The sequence below is a fragment of the Symphalangus syndactylus genome, chromosome 7 (genome assembly GCF_028878055.3).
Source record: "Symphalangus syndactylus isolate Jambi chromosome 7, NHGRI_mSymSyn1-v2.1_pri, whole genome shotgun sequence".
Classification (NCBI taxonomy): Eukaryota; Metazoa; Chordata; class Mammalia; order Primates; family Hylobatidae; genus Symphalangus; species Symphalangus syndactylus.
Genome location: NC_072429.2, coordinates 85,127,156 through 85,145,637, shown reverse-complemented (window position 1 = coordinate 85,145,637; position 18,482 = coordinate 85,127,156). Strand labels below are relative to the sequence as shown.

At 36.8% G+C, this 18,482-nt stretch overlaps 1 protein-coding gene and 1 pseudogene across 6 annotated transcripts in view; both read left to right on the top strand.

Moving 5' to 3' along the window:
* Positions 1-18,482, top strand: part of RMDN1 (regulator of microtubule dynamics 1) — a 39,784-nt gene that overhangs the window by 16,055 nt on the left and 5,247 nt on the right. For 4 of the 6 annotated variants that reach the window (XM_055286679.2, XM_055286683.2, XM_055286678.2 and 1 more), the window contains exons 3-7: positions 7,145-7,232; positions 9,162-9,321; positions 10,841-10,930; positions 15,503-15,558; positions 16,820-16,907. In XM_055286679.2, the coding sequence (XP_055142654.1) occupies positions 7,145-7,232; positions 9,162-9,321; positions 10,841-10,930; positions 15,503-15,558; positions 16,820-16,907 (482 nt within the window). The remainder of the gene's footprint in view (positions 1-7,144; positions 7,233-9,161; positions 9,322-10,840; positions 10,931-15,502; positions 15,559-16,819; positions 16,908-18,482) is intronic. The other 2 variants (XM_055286682.2, XM_055286681.2) reach the window with 1 other exon arrangement.
* Positions 10,940-15,487, top strand: LOC129486571 (protein N-terminal asparagine amidohydrolase-like; annotated as a pseudogene).

The window sequence follows — 18,482 nt, the reverse complement described above, 5'->3', positions numbered from 1 at the left end:
TATGTGTGCATGCTGGCAAGGCAGTGGGCAGAGGCTCTGAGTGGGTGTGCACCTGTGGGGGTCCATCTTCAAAAGTCCTCCCTTGGGAAGGTGGGGGCCACTGGCAAGTGTTTCACCAGGACAGCTGAAGCTGTGCTGCCTATGGGTGCGGCCAGGCAGGGACCCTGAGAGAGGCTGGCAGACAGGGATGTTCAGATGAGATAGGCCCCATTCCATGCACAAGACAGCCCTGCTCTCTCCGTATCTGGCTGCTAATAAAGGTTAAGACCACCTAGAGGAGTATGGTGGCCTTGGGGAATGGATACCCATGGCCATGCTGCACTGTAGCTGTCCCCATGCTAAACCCTCTGTACTCCACACAGACTAGAGTTCTGTCTCTGGCAGCTCTCCAGGTAGTTCTCCCTGCCATTTCAAATGTCTCGGAGGGGTCTTAGGGTCTCCTGCAGCTAGGATTTCTAAGGTCTGTGATGAGAGTGGGCCCCTCCACACCAGTTTCACTTACCCTTCGGTGCCAGGAATGAGTCTTCGTGCTTGGCAACCCCATGCAGGGTTCCCAGCTTCCTCCTTTTTCAGATTCAGGGTCTGTGTCCTCCCCATATCCACTCTCAATGTCTTCTTCCTGAATATCTGTTCAGCATGTGCCAGTCTACTTGATGATGGTCTCTCTCAGTGGGAGAATGTCTTGTCTTCCTGGCTGTGCCTAGTCAGCCATCTTGGCTCCTCTGGTTTTGCAAAAGTGTCTTGAGGACATAAAAAGTTACTACATATTTGTTTATTTTTATTTTTATTTTTTGAGACAGAGTCTCGCTGTGTCACTGAGGCTAGAGTGTGGAGGTGCGATCTCAGCTCACTGCGACCTCTGCCTCCTGGGTTCAAGTGATCCTCCCACCTCAGCCTCCCAAGTAGCTGGGATTATACGCATATGCCATGATGCACAGGTAATTTTTGTATTTTTAGAAGAGATGGAGTTTCACCATGTTGGCCGGGCTGGTCTTGAACCTCAAGTGATCCACCCACCCCAAAGTCTGGAATTACAGGCATGAGCCACCACAGCCAGCTGATATTTGTAAGTTAAAAATAACATTTTAAGGTCCTAGGCCTCTATGAGGCCTGGCACAAGTTGGATGAGGCCTTTATAGCTGCAGTAGGGGAGGGTGAGGGAGTTAAATGATCACTGGTTTCTTTCACACTTCAACAAGCTTTTGTTTTTTGAGACAGAGTCTTGCTGTCACCCAGGCTGAAGTGCAGTGGCATGATCACAGCTCATTGCAGCCTCAACCTCCTGGACTCAGGCAATCCTCCTGCCTCAGCCTCCCTAGTAGCTAGGACTACAGGCACGTGTCACCATGCCCAGCTAATTTTTGTATTTTAGGTAGAGACGGGGTTTCGCCACGTTGGCCAGGCTGGCCTCGAATTCCTTGCCTCAAGTGAGCTGCCCACCCCAGCCTCCCAAAATGCTGGGATTACAGGCATGAGCCACTGCACCCGGCCTCAACAAGTTTTTATGCCACTTTCCGGCATTCTCTTTTCTACCTCTTAAGTGAGCTAAGCTGTGGAGTTCTGTAGTCTATTCTATTAGCAATTTCTAAATATGTAATACATTATTATTAACTATGGTTATCATGCTGTGCAGCAGATCTCTAAACCTTATTCCTCCTGTCTAACTGAAACTTGGTACTATTTGACCAACATCACCCCATTCCCTCCTGCCACTCAACCCCAGCCTCTGGTAACCGCCATTCTACTCTCTACCTATGTGAGTTTGACTTTTTTAGATTCCACATATAAGTGAGATCATATAGTGTAGGTTGAGTATCCCTTGTCCAAACTGCTTGGGACTAGAAGTGTTTCTGATTTTGGATTGTTCTGGGTTTTGGAATATTTGCATATACCTAATGAGATGTCTTAGGAATGGGACCCAAGTCTGAACATAGAATTTATTTATGTTGCATTTATATCTTATGCACATAACCTGAAGGTAATTTTATACCAGATTTTAAATAACTTTGTGCATGAAACAAAGTTCATGTACACCGAACAATCAAAAAGTAAAAGTGGTCAGGTGTGGAATTTTCTACTTGTGGCATCATGTTGGCTCTCACAAAGTTTTGGATTTTGAAACATTTCAAATTCTGGATTTTCAGATTAGATTAGAGATGTTCAACCTACATTTGTCTTTCTGTACCTGGCTAATTTCACTTAACATAATGTCCTCCACTTAATATAATGTTCATCCACATTCTTACAAATGACAGAATGACAGAATTTTCTTCTTTTAAAGCTAAATAATCCATTTGTGTATGTGTGCTACTTTTTCTGTTTAATCCATTCATCTATTAACGGGCACTTAGGTTGTTTCCTAAGGCGTGACTATTGGGACTAATGCTTTAGTGAATGTGGCAGTACAAATATCTCTTTGACATACTGATTTCAGGTCCTTTGGATATACATCCAAAAGTGGGATTGCTGGATCATATAGTAGTTCCATTTTTAGTTTTTGAGGAACCTCCCTGTTGTTTTCCGTAATGCAATAGCTTTATTTTCTTAAAACAACAGAAAAATCACTCTATAATTAGTTGATCGGCATGTTTATATAATTTGTGAGACTACAGACCATAGCCCTTGAAAAAAGATTAATTGAAAAATATAGAAACACTTTTTTTTTATCCTGGAAAATGATCCATATGTTTCTATAAAAATATAACTTCACTGGCCCTTACAAGTTTTTCTTTGTCCTATATCTCTTCCATTTGCTGTTTTCTTTTTTTAAGGAATTGGTCTTCAAATAATTCCATGCTTCAAAATTTCTGCTTAATTCTCTTTTGATCTGCTTTATGCTTATTCAAAGCCAATTTAAAAGCTTTTTCTTCCTCCATTTTCTGGAACTAAGTTATATTCTGAATGGGAGTTTTTTGGAAATGAGTTGAAGTTTAAGGGCATAAATGTCATTGACATTTTAGTTGGATGGGATTATAGGATGACTTTTAAAATGGTTATGTCTATATTTATCACAAGGTGGTACCAGATACCCACTTGTTATCAGGAACTGAAGCACTTCTGTAGGGACGTTTCATTATCTCTTTATTATTATTATTATTATTATTGAGGCGGAGTCTTGCTCTGTCCCCCAGGCTGGAGTGCATTGGTGCGATCTCATTTCACTGCAACTTCTGCCTTCTGGGTTCCAGCGATTTCCCTGCCTCAGTGTCCCAAGTAGCTGGGATCACAGGCACCCGCCACCATGACCGGCTGATTTTTTATTTTTAACAGAGATGGGGTTTCACCATGTTGGCCAGGATGGTCCTGAACTCCTGACCTCAGGTGATCCACCCGCCTTGGCTTCCCAAAGTGCTAGGATTATAAGTGTGAGCCACCACGCTTGGCCTCATTACCTCCTTAAAATAGACAAAATTTAAAGCCCCTTGAAGAAAGGTATGCTAATACATTCATAGTACTCTTTGTGCATATGAAAGCTCATGTGTAAAATGCTTAAAAGATAATTACAAGTGCCCAACTTAAAGGTTCTTTTTTATTTTTTAGTTTGTTTTTGTGTGTTTTTTAAAATTTCTTTTCTGTTTTTGTCACAGTCATTAAAGGTTCTTTATGTATCACTTCACTTGTGTTTTCATATATATTTTCAAAATTCCTCTTGATTGATGAACCTACAGAACTGAGATCAGTGTTCCTTTGTATGTAGTTATTTGTTGTACTTCAGTGCATTTTTGGTTGCACTGTTTCTGGTACTGCTGAGACACAATATTATTGGTATGAAAGAATTGCCTTAAACTTTGATGATGTTACTGCTACTTAGGGGCTTGAATCTAGATATTCAGATTTTCTGCTTCTTAAGTCTTATATAGAGAAACTTCAGGAATATAGCTGTTTATCTTGCCAGAGGAGTATTCTTGTCTTGACACTGCTCACATGGCTAGAGTACAGTCAGCGAGAAAAGTAGAAAATCAAAGTTTACTAACATATATGTAGGAGGTCACATCATTGGCATTTCTTTAAAAAATTCTAATTATTATGATCTTGCACATATCTATTTTAGGTTACATTTAAGATTTCACTATACAGTTTTAGGTGAATTGACATCTTATTTCATCTTAGAATATTTGCTTATTAAGTTGAAAATAATTTACGTTAAAAGTTTAGTCTGTTTTATAGAATATGGTCTTTATGTTAGTAACGTAACTTAGTTTTAAATATTTTCAAGATAGTATAAAATGTTAGGTTAGAAAACAACTGATTTGCAGATATGTGGAGTTGTCTACAAGCTCTCACCCGAGTGCCTATGTCAGTCTGTAGTACTATAGGAAGTGTACTTTTTTCTTATAAATTGTACAGTGTATGATTTTAGAAAAATCATACATTGATTTTTGCAGTGCAGATCATGAGGTCAAGACATCAAGGCCATCCTGGCCAACATGGTGAAACCCTGTCTCTATTAAAAATACAAAAAATTAGCTGGGCGTGGTGGTGCGCACCTGTAGTCCCAGCTACTCAGGAGGGTGAGGTAGGAGAATCGCTTGAACTTGGGAGGCGGAGGTTGCAGTGAGCCGAGATAGTGCCGCTGCACTCCAGCCTGGCGACAGAGTGAGACTCCGTCTCAAATAAATAAATAAATAAATTTATATATATATATTTAAAGCCATTATATTATAGCTTATAGTAGTTATGTAATTAAGAATTTGGAGCTAAGTGATTTGAGAGATTATAAAAGAATGCACACAAAAAGGATTTAGATTATTCACTAAATTTCTACTTTTTTTTTTTTTTTTTTTTTAAAGAGATGGCGTCTTGCCATCTTGCCCAAGCTGGTCTTGAACTTCTGGGGTCAAGTGATCCTTCTGCCTCAGCCTCCCAAAGTGTTGGGATTATAGGCGTGAGCTGCCATGCCTGGCTGACAGTTTCTACATTTTTAATCGCATGAGTAATGTGATTTAGAATTCCTAGATCATGTTAAAGACAGTAATCAGTCTTTTTAGTAAGTCAGAGAATAATCAATGAATAGATTTAAAAGTAACTTTTTTACTTATACATACTATGTACACATTCAAATATGCCAGATCAATATATTTAATATTAATTTTCTTTCACTGCTGTGACAAGCTCGGTGACTTAAACAACACGAATTTATTATCTTAGGGTTCTGTAGTTCTGTATCTTGCCGTTCAGAAGCCAAAAATGGGTCTGACTGGCTAAAATCAGCATTGGGAGAGCTGCATTCCAGAGACCCCAGGGAATATTCCTTTTCTTTGCTTTTTTCAGCGTCTGTAGGCTTTCTGCATTCTTTGGCTGAAGGTGTCTTCCTCCATGTTCAGAACCACCATCAAATCATCATTCTGACCTCGTTTCCATTGACACTCCTCTGACTTTTGCCTTCCTCTTTCACTTTTAAGGACTCTTGTAATTATATTGGGCCTACCTGGGTAATCCAGGATAATTTCCTGTTTTAATATTAGCTGATTAACAGCCTTAATTCTATCTACAGTTCACTGTTGACATGTAACCAAACATTCAGACAGATTCTAGGGATTAAGATTGGGGCATCTTTGGGGGCCATTATTCTACCTACCGTAAATATCAACTAAAGAATAAAGACTACTACTTATCCTTTGGGTTGTTAAAACACAAACTTTGTGATTCAGCCACTTATCCGATAAAAATATAGAATAGGGTGGAAGCAAAATTTTAAAAATTAACCAGCCATACGAATATTATTAAACTTTACAACACCTAATCAGAATTAAGTGGGATTACTGAGAAAAATAATCTTTATTTAATTTTAGGGTTTTTTTTTTTTTGCTGTTGTCATTTAATTTCTTAACTAGTATAATTATTACATTATGATGTTAACTTAAAAACACAATTGCATCGCAAATTTCATGTTTTTTTTCTTTCTGCTAATTTTTTAAAAACTTAAGAACACCCCCCACCCCCCTTTTTTTTTTTGAGACAGAGTCTTGCTCTATCGCCCAGGCTGGAGGGCAGTGGAGCGATCATGGCTCTGGCTCACTGCAACCTCTGCTTCCCGGGTTCAAGTGATTCTTCTGCCTCAGCCTCCCAAGTAGCTGGGATTACAGGCACACGCCATCACATCCAGCTAATTTTTGTATTTTTAGTAGAGACGGGGTTTCACCATGTTGGCTAGGCTGGTCTCAAACTCCTGACCTGGTGGTCCTCCCACCTCAGCCTCCCAAAGTGCTAGGATTACAGGTGTGAGCCACCGTGCCCAGCCAAGAAACCCTTTTAACCTCAAGTATACCGTGATTAATTAAAGTATACCAAGCGTATACACATTGGAATGTTGGCTTAGGACTAAGTGGTACAGTACCCTTATAGAAGACAAAATTAAATGTACATGTTTCTGAGTAATAATTGGAATTTCCCGAAATTCTGACTGTTTTTTCATTAAGTAGATAGTTTTCTTAGGGCACTACGCTGTCAATAATGTTTATGTATTTTGTAGTCATATATAAATTAGTTTTAAGAGTCGGTCAGAGCATAGTGTCAATAAGTTCCAGATTCAGTGTGTAGTTAGGTTCATCTAAATTTCTGATGACAGCTCTGACCCTTTGAACAACATCTCTATATAAAGAGAATTTATTAAAACAGTGTGGTTTGGTTCATGCAAATTACTAACATTCAGTGCTGCAAGTAGATGACTTTTATTTTCTACAATGGATGGTAGTTAACAGCAGCAACAAGAAAGACTGTGTAGAGCAAGCTTGTCCAACCTGCGGCCCATAGGCCACATGGAGCCCAGGACAGCTTTGAATCTGGCCCAACACAGATAAGTAAACTTTCTTAAAATATTATGAGAGTTTTTGGAATTATTTTAGCTCATCAGCTATCGTTAGTGTTATATTTATTGTTAGTGTTTCATATTTAGTACCAGAATAAGTTTTCTAATTTTTTATTTCCCATGATTTCAATAAATCATTTTTTATGATAGTGTTATGCTTATTTCTACTTTATTTCCATCTAGGTTCTTCCTAATTTCTGCTGTTTCATTATAGGTCATTTCTGTATCTTATTTCATTTGCTTATATATAAAAGTGTTTATGTTTCTTTGAATTATTGTCATCTGACTTGGGAAGACGTATTTTATTGTGTCTTTTTTCCTTTATAATCTTTGAAGTTGAAGAAATACTTGAACAAGCAGACTACCTGTATGAAAGCGGAGAAACAGAAAAACTTTATCAGTTGCTAACCCAATACAAGGAAAGGTAAGCAATATAGGATAGGCCTAGGCTTGTGGTTTCCTCAAAATTTTTGTTATTTAACAATTAGAATGACCCTTAGTGCTTGAGGTTTTAAAAATTGATTATTGTAGTTTTTACTTCAAAATATTTCTTAGAGTTTAATTTATAATATACTATTTGTTTCTTATGTTAAATGCTGCATGTATCTCATTGATTTAGAAAAGGTGTTACTAACTAGTGGAATGTTGAAATTTTTTTTGATTTTTCCATTTTGCTTTAGATGATACAGGATAGTTATTGAATATATGTTTATCCCTTCTAGCTATATTGTATATTTCTCATTCCATTTCTTTTAAAGTAATTTTTTATTGGTATAGATTAAATGAATTCACTGAGATGTAGGATGTTGCATGCCACCATTGAGTGGTAACTGTGTATTACTTTAGAAGGACAGTCTTTCAGAGAAACCAAAAATACCCCCTTTTTCTATTTTTAGTATTAGATTGTATGTTTAGTGTAGAATATCAGTGTGTACTCATTTCTGGGAGGAGTGGGGAGTGAGAGAAAGACTCAACCCTATAAAGTAAGTCATATGGCTAAATAGCATTTCTAGATCACTAATCTACGTCATCTCCTAAACTAAAAATATTGAGTCATTTTCATCTGCCTTTTTTAGATTTTCAAAACCAGTTTTCTCCCCAGGACCCATCAGTGTTACTTTCTAAATATCTACAGGATTGATCTTTTCTTCTCCATTCTCCCCTCAGTAATTCAAGGTGGCTGGTTTGGCATTTTATTGTCATTTCATTGATAACCTGAAAAATAAGCTGTAAGGTAGTTACTCTATATTCATTGAATAATAACTATCTTAATTAAAGGAACCTTTAGTTTCAAATTTTTGTTTTTTGTTAAAAAAATACAAAGTTAGGATTAAAGGCAATTTATTATATTGTATTGTATTGTATTGTATTGTATTGTATTGTATTGTATTGTATTGTATTGTATTGTTTTGAGACAGTTTTTTGCTCTTGTTGCCAAGCTGGAGTGCAATGGCACAATCTTGGCTCACTGCAACCTCTACCCCCCGGGTTCAAGTGATTCTTCTGGCTCAGCCTCCCGAGTAGCTGGGATTACAGGCATGTGCCACCACACCTGGCTAATTTTGTATTTTTAGTCCATATTGTTCAGGCTGGTTTCAAACTCCTGACCTCAGGTGATCTACCCGCCTTGGCCTCCCAAAGTGCTGGGATTACAGGCGTCGGCCGCCGTGCCTGGCAGAATTTAATTTTTACAATTATTTCTGTCAGTTGTGGTGGTTAATAATTTATTAACGATTTCTTATATCATTATATGGAAATGGCAGTTCTTCAAAGAATCCAGTGCTCTTACTTGAAGTAACCCATGCATCATGGCATGGTATTCAAACAGGATTTATTTTGAGATTACATTATATTCAACCATTCATTCATTAGCAAATAATTGTCAAAAACTATTTTGTGTCAGGTGCTGTATTTGAGACTAGGGATTCAACAGTTTTGTATTTTTAGAACATGACCCTGTCTATAAAATTTATGTATTTTATGATACTGTATGAACTACTGAGTGAGCTATTTGAAACACAGTGCCAGTGAGGCCAAGCCTCAAGTTAATGTGTTGAGTTTTGTAGGGCAAATGTTCAGAGAATTTGAATGCAAAGATATTTTTGAAGTCAGTATTTTAGATACTAGAGGTAAGTTAATATTTATGAATATTAGACATTTTTATAGGAAATTTTAGCAAATAAAAGTTTTGTATTAAAGAAAATAATAAATTTAGCATTATTACTAATGGCTTTTGATATCTTGTTGCTAGCTTCCTAAGCTGAAAGACCATAATATATTCATTAGTAATGTAACCCTTAACAATTTTTAAATGTGAGCTAAAATGGTTGTTTTGTATTTTATTTCAAATTAGTGAAGATGCAGAGTTACTGTGGCGTTTGGCACGGGCATCACGTGATGTAGCTCAGCTTAGCAGAACCTCAGAAGAGGAGAAAAAGCTATTGGTGTATGAAGCCCTAGAGTATGCAAAAAGAGCACTAGAAAAAAATGAATCAAGTTTTGCAGCTCATAAGGTCAGTTGCTTAACTAAGCTATTACCATGTACTGAGAGGTACATTTTCTATATTTTTCTATTATCTCTAATTTACATTGGAAGAACAATTTCTCTATTTTAAGTTTTTTTTCTTTTTATTAATCTTATATCTTAAGGATATTTGTCTATTTTAAAGAAGTAGGGAAGATAGTTATTTTTATAAGTTTTTCAAAAAGAAGTCTTTGTTTTTGTAAACATTTGGTCTAACTTCATATGTATTTGATAAATTACTTTTGTGAATGCTTATTTTTAAACAGGAGTTTAGTAATTTCATGAATTACCTATATCTATATTCTTAGTAATATAAGTGCTTCACCGATGTTTTCTCATTTTCCTCACGTTATATTTCTGTTTTATTTAGAGGTAGGAATATAACAGCTAGACAACTGAGACCTAGAATGACTTTTCACCTGTAACTCAGCTGCTTTCAGGATTTCTTGTTGGTTCACAACAACGTTTTTCAGTAAATCGTACAGGGAGACGAGGTGGTCATTAGCCTTCTGGATTGTTGGACTTCATAGAACCCAAAGGCAGGGTGAAGTTGGACCTTGGGAAAAAAATTGGCTTGATTGCTCTGAGGCTTCATTAATTGTTTCTCTACTCTGCTGTTACCTGAAAATCTTTTTCATTGCAGACATTTTTTTTCTCCTTATCCTAAGTCTTGTGACTTTCCACAGCACCTGGGGTTTTGAAGTGTGGCTATTTTAGATCCATTTCTTGGGAAAGAAACTCAGGTCATCTCAGTTTGGGTCTGCTGTCCAACTGTGGCTGTGGAGACAAGGTCACAGTTGACATTGTGGCTGTTCTTACTGTAACAATGCAGTGTGAGAGTAGATGGAACTCCAAGAAAAGAGAATGAGAAAATAAAACATTCAATTACATATTCTTCTAAATTGATAGTCAGACCATAAACATGAACCATTATCTCATTGTGTTGGTAACTTTCTTGGAAAATTCACACTTTCTACCTTGTATTATAGTTCTCTATAAACATGTCCTATCCCTGAGGTTTTTTTGTTTTGTTTTGTTTTGTTTTAGACATAGTCTCATTCTGTTGTCCAGGCTGGAGTACAGTGGTGTGATCTTGGCTCACTGCAACCTGCATCTCCCGGGTTCAAGTGATTCTTCTGCCTCAGCCTCCCAAGTAGCTGGGATTACAGGCACATGCTACCATGCCCAGCTAATTTTTGTATTTTTAATAGAGATAAGGTTTCACCATGTTGGCCAGGGCCTCAAACTCCTGACCTCAGGTGATCCACCCACCTCAGCCTCCCAAAGTACTGTTACAGGCTTGAGCCACTGCGCGCAACCCTATTCCTGAGTTTCTAGAGGGCCATGTCCACTTTTCTTTATATATTCCATTACATTTAATACAGTTTTTATGCTCAGTAACTTTTTGTTGGATGAGAATGACTATCGAAGAATATTATACAGTTTTACCTTGTATTGAATGGAATATTAAGAATATTATTGTTCTTACACTTTTTTTAAATTTTCAGTGGTATGCAATCTGCCTTAGTGATGTTGGAGATTATGAAGGCATCAAGGCTAAAATTGCAAATGCGTATATCATCAAGGAGCATTTTGAGGTACTGATGAATTATTCAAATTCATGAGTTTTAAAAGTCAAATTTTTCTGAATAGATTTTTGTTTTCATTATCTATTGCTGTATTTCAAACCACCTATGATAACAGTGGAGTAGAGCCATGACAGTTTGTTATTTCTTTTTTTTTTTTGAGACGGGAGTTTCGCTCTTGTCATCCAGGCTAGAGTGCAATGGTGCTATCTCAGCTCACTACAACCTCCACCTCGTGGGTTCAAGCAATTCTCCTGCCTCAGCCTCCCGAGTAGCTGGGATTACAGGTGCACACCATCACATCTGGCTAATTTTTGTGTTTTTAGTAGAGGCGGGGTTTCACCATTTTGGCCAGGCTGGTCTCAAACTCCTGACATCAGGTGATCCACCTGCCTCGGCCTTTCAGAGTGCTGGGATTATAGGTGTGAGCCACTGTGCCCAGCCGACAGTTTGTTATTTCTTGCAATTCTGTGGGTTAACTGAACGCAGTGGCACTTCTATATTGCTTGGTATAGCTGAGGTCATTTAGATAGCTGCATTCACCTGGGCCCTCAGCTGAGACTACAGTGTCCAAGATGGCTTCTCACCTATGAGAGTTTCTCCTCACTTGTTTTTTTTATCACTTAGTTGTCTAGCTCAACCTTCATTATAGCATGGTAGTTGGCTTCCAAGAATGAGTGTTCCATGGGAAAAGATCCAATGTGCAAACTTCTAGCAAGCCTCTGCTTGCGTCACACTTGATAATATCCTGTTAATCTAAACAAGTCACAAGGGCAAGCCCAGTTTCTGTGGGAGAGGACCATTGACACAAGTTCCTGAATATGGAAAGCGTGGTCCATTGTAACAGTCTTTAACACAATTGACACACCACTCCTTGTAGTAATAATTCTATTTAAGATTGATATCTGTGTGTGTATTGTATGTGTGTCTTATTTAAAATATTTTCCCCCAAAGTTAATTATTTATAGTAAGCTGTTAGGTGCTGAGAATTGCATAGGAGTCTGTATATTTCTTAACATGGATGAACTTCATTGTCTCAAAAAAAAAAAAACTACCACAAAAATACCAGCATATTTATTTCTCTTTTGAGATTATAGGAAGGAAAAATGATGGAAACATACATAGGGATAGTGCTGAATTTGCCATTTAAATAGTTTTTCGTAATTTTATGGTTTAGTGTCAATTCCTGGTTTATATAACAACTAGTGAAAAAGAATGAATGGGAGTCCAGAGACCTAGCTTTTCTTGTTCAGGTATGGATAGTAATATATACATAATAACTGACATTTTATAACAATTTACCTGTTTCACAGTTTAAAATCCTTGAAATGAGATTACGTGATGTAATCGCTGGAACCTTACCTTGTAGTTGGCAGTGATACATTCTTTCTTAGTGGCACATAAACTAATGGTGTGTCATTTTTGATATTTTAGATTCAGGGAAATACAGTAATTTTCTCAGTGGCATTAGATAAATCGCTTAATTTCTCTGTGCCTCACGATGTAGAAATACATGACATAACTTCCAAAGTGAATAATGAAGAAGTGTAGAAAATACACAAATGCATACTTTCCATTTTTTTAAAAAACAGTGAAGGTTATAGATTATAAAAAACAATGTTTTATATAAGCTTTCAAATGTACATGTTTATATTTTAAATGGCAGTATTTAGTATTTACATATTAAAAAGATCATTTATAGTACTTACATTTCAAATTCCATTGTATATCTAAAGTGGTAACATCTTTGGATTATTTTTGGAAGACCAATGGCAGGAAGGATTGATTATAAAAGTGTTTGCTCGAAAGTACCCCCCTCAACCCTTCCCATAAGAAAATTAAACCCTGGCTTGGGCGGCTGCCTCCACGATGCCACTGCTCGTTGAGTGGCAGCAAGTGTGGCTGCCACAGTCTGCTGGGGACCTCGTCCGAGCCCACCTGCCTCTGGAGGAAACAGCCAGACGTCTCAGAGGTCAGTCTGTTCAACAACTGGGACCCCAGGGCCTTCTGTATGTTCAGTCTGTTCAACAACTGGGACCCCAGGGCCTTCTGTATGTTCAGCAAAGAGAGCTCACAGTGACCTCCCCGAAGGATGGCTCCATCTCCATTCTGGGTTCTGATAATGCCACTACTTGTCACATTGTGGTCCTGTGGCACACAGGTTATGGGGCCACCTGCTTGACACATTGTGATGGAACCGACACCAAAGCTGAGGTCCCCTTGATCATGAACTCCATAAAGTCTTTTTCCGACTGCACTCAATGTGGAAGGCTGGAAGTATACCTCGTGGGAGGCTTCAGTGATGGGGGAGGCAGTTGTCACAAAAACTCACTCATTAACTTCTTAGTGAATTTGACAGGCAAGATGACATTCACTTAGTGATATTATGATTATGTGTGACAGAATTAAATGACCGGGAAGAAAACGAATACCACTTTCTAGTAATACATGGCATTGCTGTCAACTTAAGACTGCAAAGATTTACAGAGCCTCCTTTCTTTTTTTTGTTTGAGACAGAGTCTCCTCTGTTGCCCAGGCTGGGGTGCAGTGGTGTGATCTCCGCTTACTGCAACCTCTGCTTCCAGGGTTCAAGTGATTCTCCTGCCTCAGCCTCCCAAGTAGCTGGGATTACAGGTGCCCACTGCCACACCCGGCTAATTTTTGTATTTTTAGTAGAGACAGGGTTTCACCGTGTTGGCCAGGCTGGTCTCAAACTCCTGACCTCAAGTGATCCGCCCACCTCAGCCTCCCAAAATGCTGAGATTACAGGCATAAGCCACCGTGCCTGGCCTACAGAGCCTCCTTTCAAGATTGAGGTCTGGAGGAGCAGGTGCATGCCGCATGAGCTTTAGCAGGAGGACCAATGATTAGCATTTATGATGCAAAGACAGAACAACTTCGTATAGGACAGTACTCCTGGACACCATTTCCACATGTGGATTTCTGCTTGCAGCAAGATGACAAGCAAATACTGGAGAATCTTTCCACTTCGTGTCTGGCCGAGCCACCCCACTTTGTTGAACATATTAGATCTACCTTGATGTTTTTTTAAAAAAATACCGCTCCAACCAACACACTGTTTCCTAGAAATAAAGCCCTACTCTACAAAAAAAAAAAATGAAGATCGCTTGTGGGAAAAGATCTCTTCTCCAGGAAGCTAAAAAAAAATAGGAATTACCAAAGAAAGCAGAACCTTCTTGGCCTGACGGAGACCATTGGTGGGGCCAGCAAGAATCCAAATTTGGAACCTACATCCATTGGGTCGTAGGTCATCTCCTTCCTTCCTCAGTGTTTCTCAAATGACTTTCAAAATAAAACCTTATTTTGGCAAAGGGAAAAAAAAAAAAAAAAAAGGAAAATTAAACCCTGATCCCCCCACGCATCCATTGTGATGAATTAACTTCCTTCCTATGCATCTAGAATGGGACTACAGTATCTCTGTATCATTCTTAGGAAATGGAAAAAAATAGTTACTTATACAATTTTTTTGTAGGGCTTAATTTTTAGTGGAACTCCCAATTGGGAAAGGTTGCTTAGGGCATTAAGTTGCATATAAACATGTTAAGTAAGATACTTATTTATTTTTTACCACAACCTTATGAGTTAAGTACATGACTTTTCTATAAAAGAGAAAAAACTCAGTCGTGGTAAGAATATAGATCTTGCAACCAGTTCAAGGTCATTAAACTGTGACTCGATTCCTGGCAGTCTGGTTTCAGAGACCATGCTCTTAACCATTACAAATATTTGAAAATGTGTACCTCACACATTACTAAACTGAAAGCAAAAATGTGGGTTTATAGAAAAGCATAAACTAGGAAATCTTAACTTTTTCAAAAAGAGTCCTTTTAATATGAACAACATGAATCTGTAAGATTTCTTTAGTGGTTTTCAACAAAATAATGGATAAAAGGAGGAACAGTTTCTTTAAAGGTATTCTGTAGTTTATGCTTTACACTAATTCACATAGTAAATATAAATTAGGGAGATTCAACATATTTTACATTGCATATAATTATTCTATTAATATTCTATAAACTGTATTTTTCCTTTGGTAAGTACAGATGGGGAAGTTGAACAAAATCTGCATACAAGAAGAGACTTTCTAAAAATAGAAAAGACTTTCTAAAATCTGCATAGAAGAGACTTTCTAAAATTACATTTTTTCTAAAAAACTAAAATGCACTTTTCTTCTTTAGGAAAGAATGACTTTTATTCAGTATTCATCTACAGTTTGCCAAGAAAGTACTTCCTTATCCATTTTTCCTTTAATCTGGAAGAAACATTAAGAGCTGTAGATTAATTTGCAAAATTTAATTTATGTATTTCATGTTTTTTTCTCATCTTGATAGACACTTACTATAAATATCTGAACCATACAAAATAGTAACCTTAGTACAAGTCATTAATAGTGTTTTGAAATGAATTTAATCAAAGAATCAGGAGGAAGAAAGTTGATATTACAATGGGAGAATTGAAACACACAATTGTATTTTTTAAAAAATCATGGCTTCAGCAAACACAGTAAAGCACTTATTGGTGTTTAGAAAACAAATATGATTTATTTTTCTCATTTCTTGTTAGAAAGCAATTGAACTGAACCCTAAAGATGCTACTTCAATTCACCTTATGGGTATTTGGTAAGAAAATTTCTTTAAATATTTCAGTAGTATTTAGTGTGATATTATTTTGTAGTATGTATAAATATCTTTTGCATATATAAAAAGATATTAAATATTTTAAAATATTATCTGACAGAGCTTAGAGTGCTAAATCCATTAACTAGCACTCGTGTATGTATTGTTAGAACATACTAAATTTGATTATGACCATGTTAAACATTGTTATTCAGATCATTTAGAAACATGTACAGACTGAAAAGACTATTCTTATCTACCATGCTAAATGAAAGTAATGTAACTATAGTAAAACAGTAGAATGCGCCAAGAGGGTCTTTGTATCTTCAAAATGTGTCAGATACAGTCTTGATTAATCTGAGGAACCATATAATCCGATTTTCAATCTTTCTATTTTTATGTGATCTTATGTCCACTGTAGATGATTATTTTGCTGGTATGAGGCTTTATCAAAGTATTATGTACTTGATGGTTTAAGAGTCTGTTTTGAGATAGATGGGATACTCTTTTGAGTATAGCCTGCAGAGCTGAATATTTACTGCCATCTAAGAAGGGTACCAGTGTAAACTGTCCTGTATCAAACTCTTTTAAAAGAGAAATACATTCTTCAGGATAAAGGACATATTAAGCTAATACTCACTCACTGAGGATTAATGATAATTGAGGGGCAGTCACTAAGTCAGATGCTAGTAAGCAAACCCAAATGAAATAGCAATTTCTGCCTTAAGGACTTCAGACCCTAGTCAAAGATCCAACACTTTCTTTCCTATTTATTTCTGAAAAGTTGTAAAGATCTTTGGAGGTTAATCATTTGCTTTGCCCCTTTAAAAATGGATTTATGTTGTTGGTTGCTGTTACTTATACATTTGATGTTTAGCTTTGTCATTTTTCTTGAGTAAGGTTTAACTTCTCTGAGTTTTTCTTATATGAAAAATAGGGGAAATTATCCTATCTCATATATAATTGTTACAAGGAATAAATGAGAGAATCAGCCCAGTACCTGGTACAATGCACTCAGTGATAGATGTATATTATATTACTGTTATTAGTATGACTGCTTACTATTTATATTTAATCACAAAATACACCCCCCAGCTAAAGGATCACTATGTCAGTCTCTGGGTTACCTAGTAGATATCATATAAAGCGCAAGTTGTTTAAACATACAGTAAAAGATTCCTTTTATGGTATTAAGATGCTTAGTTAACTTTAAGAGAAAAGAAGGTACAATTTGAATGTATAAAATTGTTTTATTTCCCTGTAGGTGCTATACATTTGCTGAAATGCCTTGGTATCAAAGAAGAATTGCTAAAATGCTGTTTGCAACTCCTCCTAGTTCCACCTATGAGAAGGTAGTATGATGTCCTTTGTTAAGTTAGTACCGATTGCTTAACCACAGCGCCATTCTACTGTGTGTTCACACATGTGGAGCTCTGATTCATTGGGGGACTTGAGCAATTTCTAATGATCCAATTCAACTGTGTTATCACAAGGCTTAAAACTTATTATCCTTGACTGGTGAGTGGTTTTCTTTTTCCCCGTTAGGTGACTGGCTGGTAATTCTGGAATACTGTCATCTAAAATGGCTCGTGGCTAAAATCTACCTTCATTTTCTGTTTGAAATCTAAACTATATTGACGTCATAAAATAGCACAAGAAATACAGCATCTGTTACCCAGAATGTTTTAGCTATATTATACACAATAACAGAAAAGCACATGCTTTACTGATAAAAGAAGAACACTCATTATAACTTTTATTTTAAAAAGCATATGAAAGGTTCATATTCTCTCATATTTTCAAGGCCTTTTGCTTTTCTTGTTAAAAATAAAATTTGAGAGGAATTTCTGGTTAAACTTTGGGTTTACTCATCACAAGCTTTTCAGAGTAAGAAAACAGGCAATTGAAAAAGCTGTACTTGTATTATTTACATTAGAACAAGGAGCTTTTTTTTCTTTCTGGGAAGCTATAATGTAGAAATTGATGTAAAAAAATAGTCGTATTCTTTACACACAGTTGAGAAATATTATTAAAATAATGCACTTTGGTGGCATTATTTTATAATGGCATTATTAAAATAATGCCCATTTGCTGGACCCGGTGGCTCACGCCTGTAATGCCAGCATTTTGGAAGGCTGAGGTTGGTGGATCAGTTGAGCCCGGGAGTTTGAGACCATCCTGGGCAATGTGGCAAAACCTCTGCAAAAAAAATACAAAAATTAGCCAGGTGTGGTGGCCTGTGCCTGTAGTCCCAGTTACTCAGCTAAGCTGAGGGAGAAGGATCACTTGAGCCTGGGAGGCCAAGGCTGCAATAAACAGTGATTGCGCCATAGCATTCCAGCCTGGGCAACAGAGTGAGACCCTGTTTTTTTTTTTTTTTTTAAAAACAGGTCATTTTAAGGACAAAAAATATAGTCAGCTCCACTTTATCAAATTAGTTGTTTCTAGAAATCAAATGTCATTAGAGAATGCATTATAAAAACAGCTTAAGTAGGACAAAAAGAGTTTCAGACTTAAAATAACATTGTATGTAGGAATTTCAATAATGGACTCTTAAAAATTCACTAGTGCAACCTGAATAAATTCAGCTTTTGATTATATTTTGTTTTTACTAGAAATCACTAGTTATGATTTAAGAGAACTGTCAAAATAGCTGAGTTACACGTGATAATGTTCTTTCCTTTCTGTATATGATGTTAGTTTGGTACAAGTTCTAAACAGCAACCAAGTTATTACCAGAAGTAGTCCATATATTGTAATCTTAATGATGATTGAAGTGTTACATTCACTTTGGGTGTTAACTCTCACTGTTGAAGAAGTGACCATTATTTTAAGATGATTTATTTCCTGACTTTAATATAGCAATAGATCTTTGAGACAATGCTTTTTTAATATTGTCTTCTTTAATCTTTTTTATTATGTTTGGG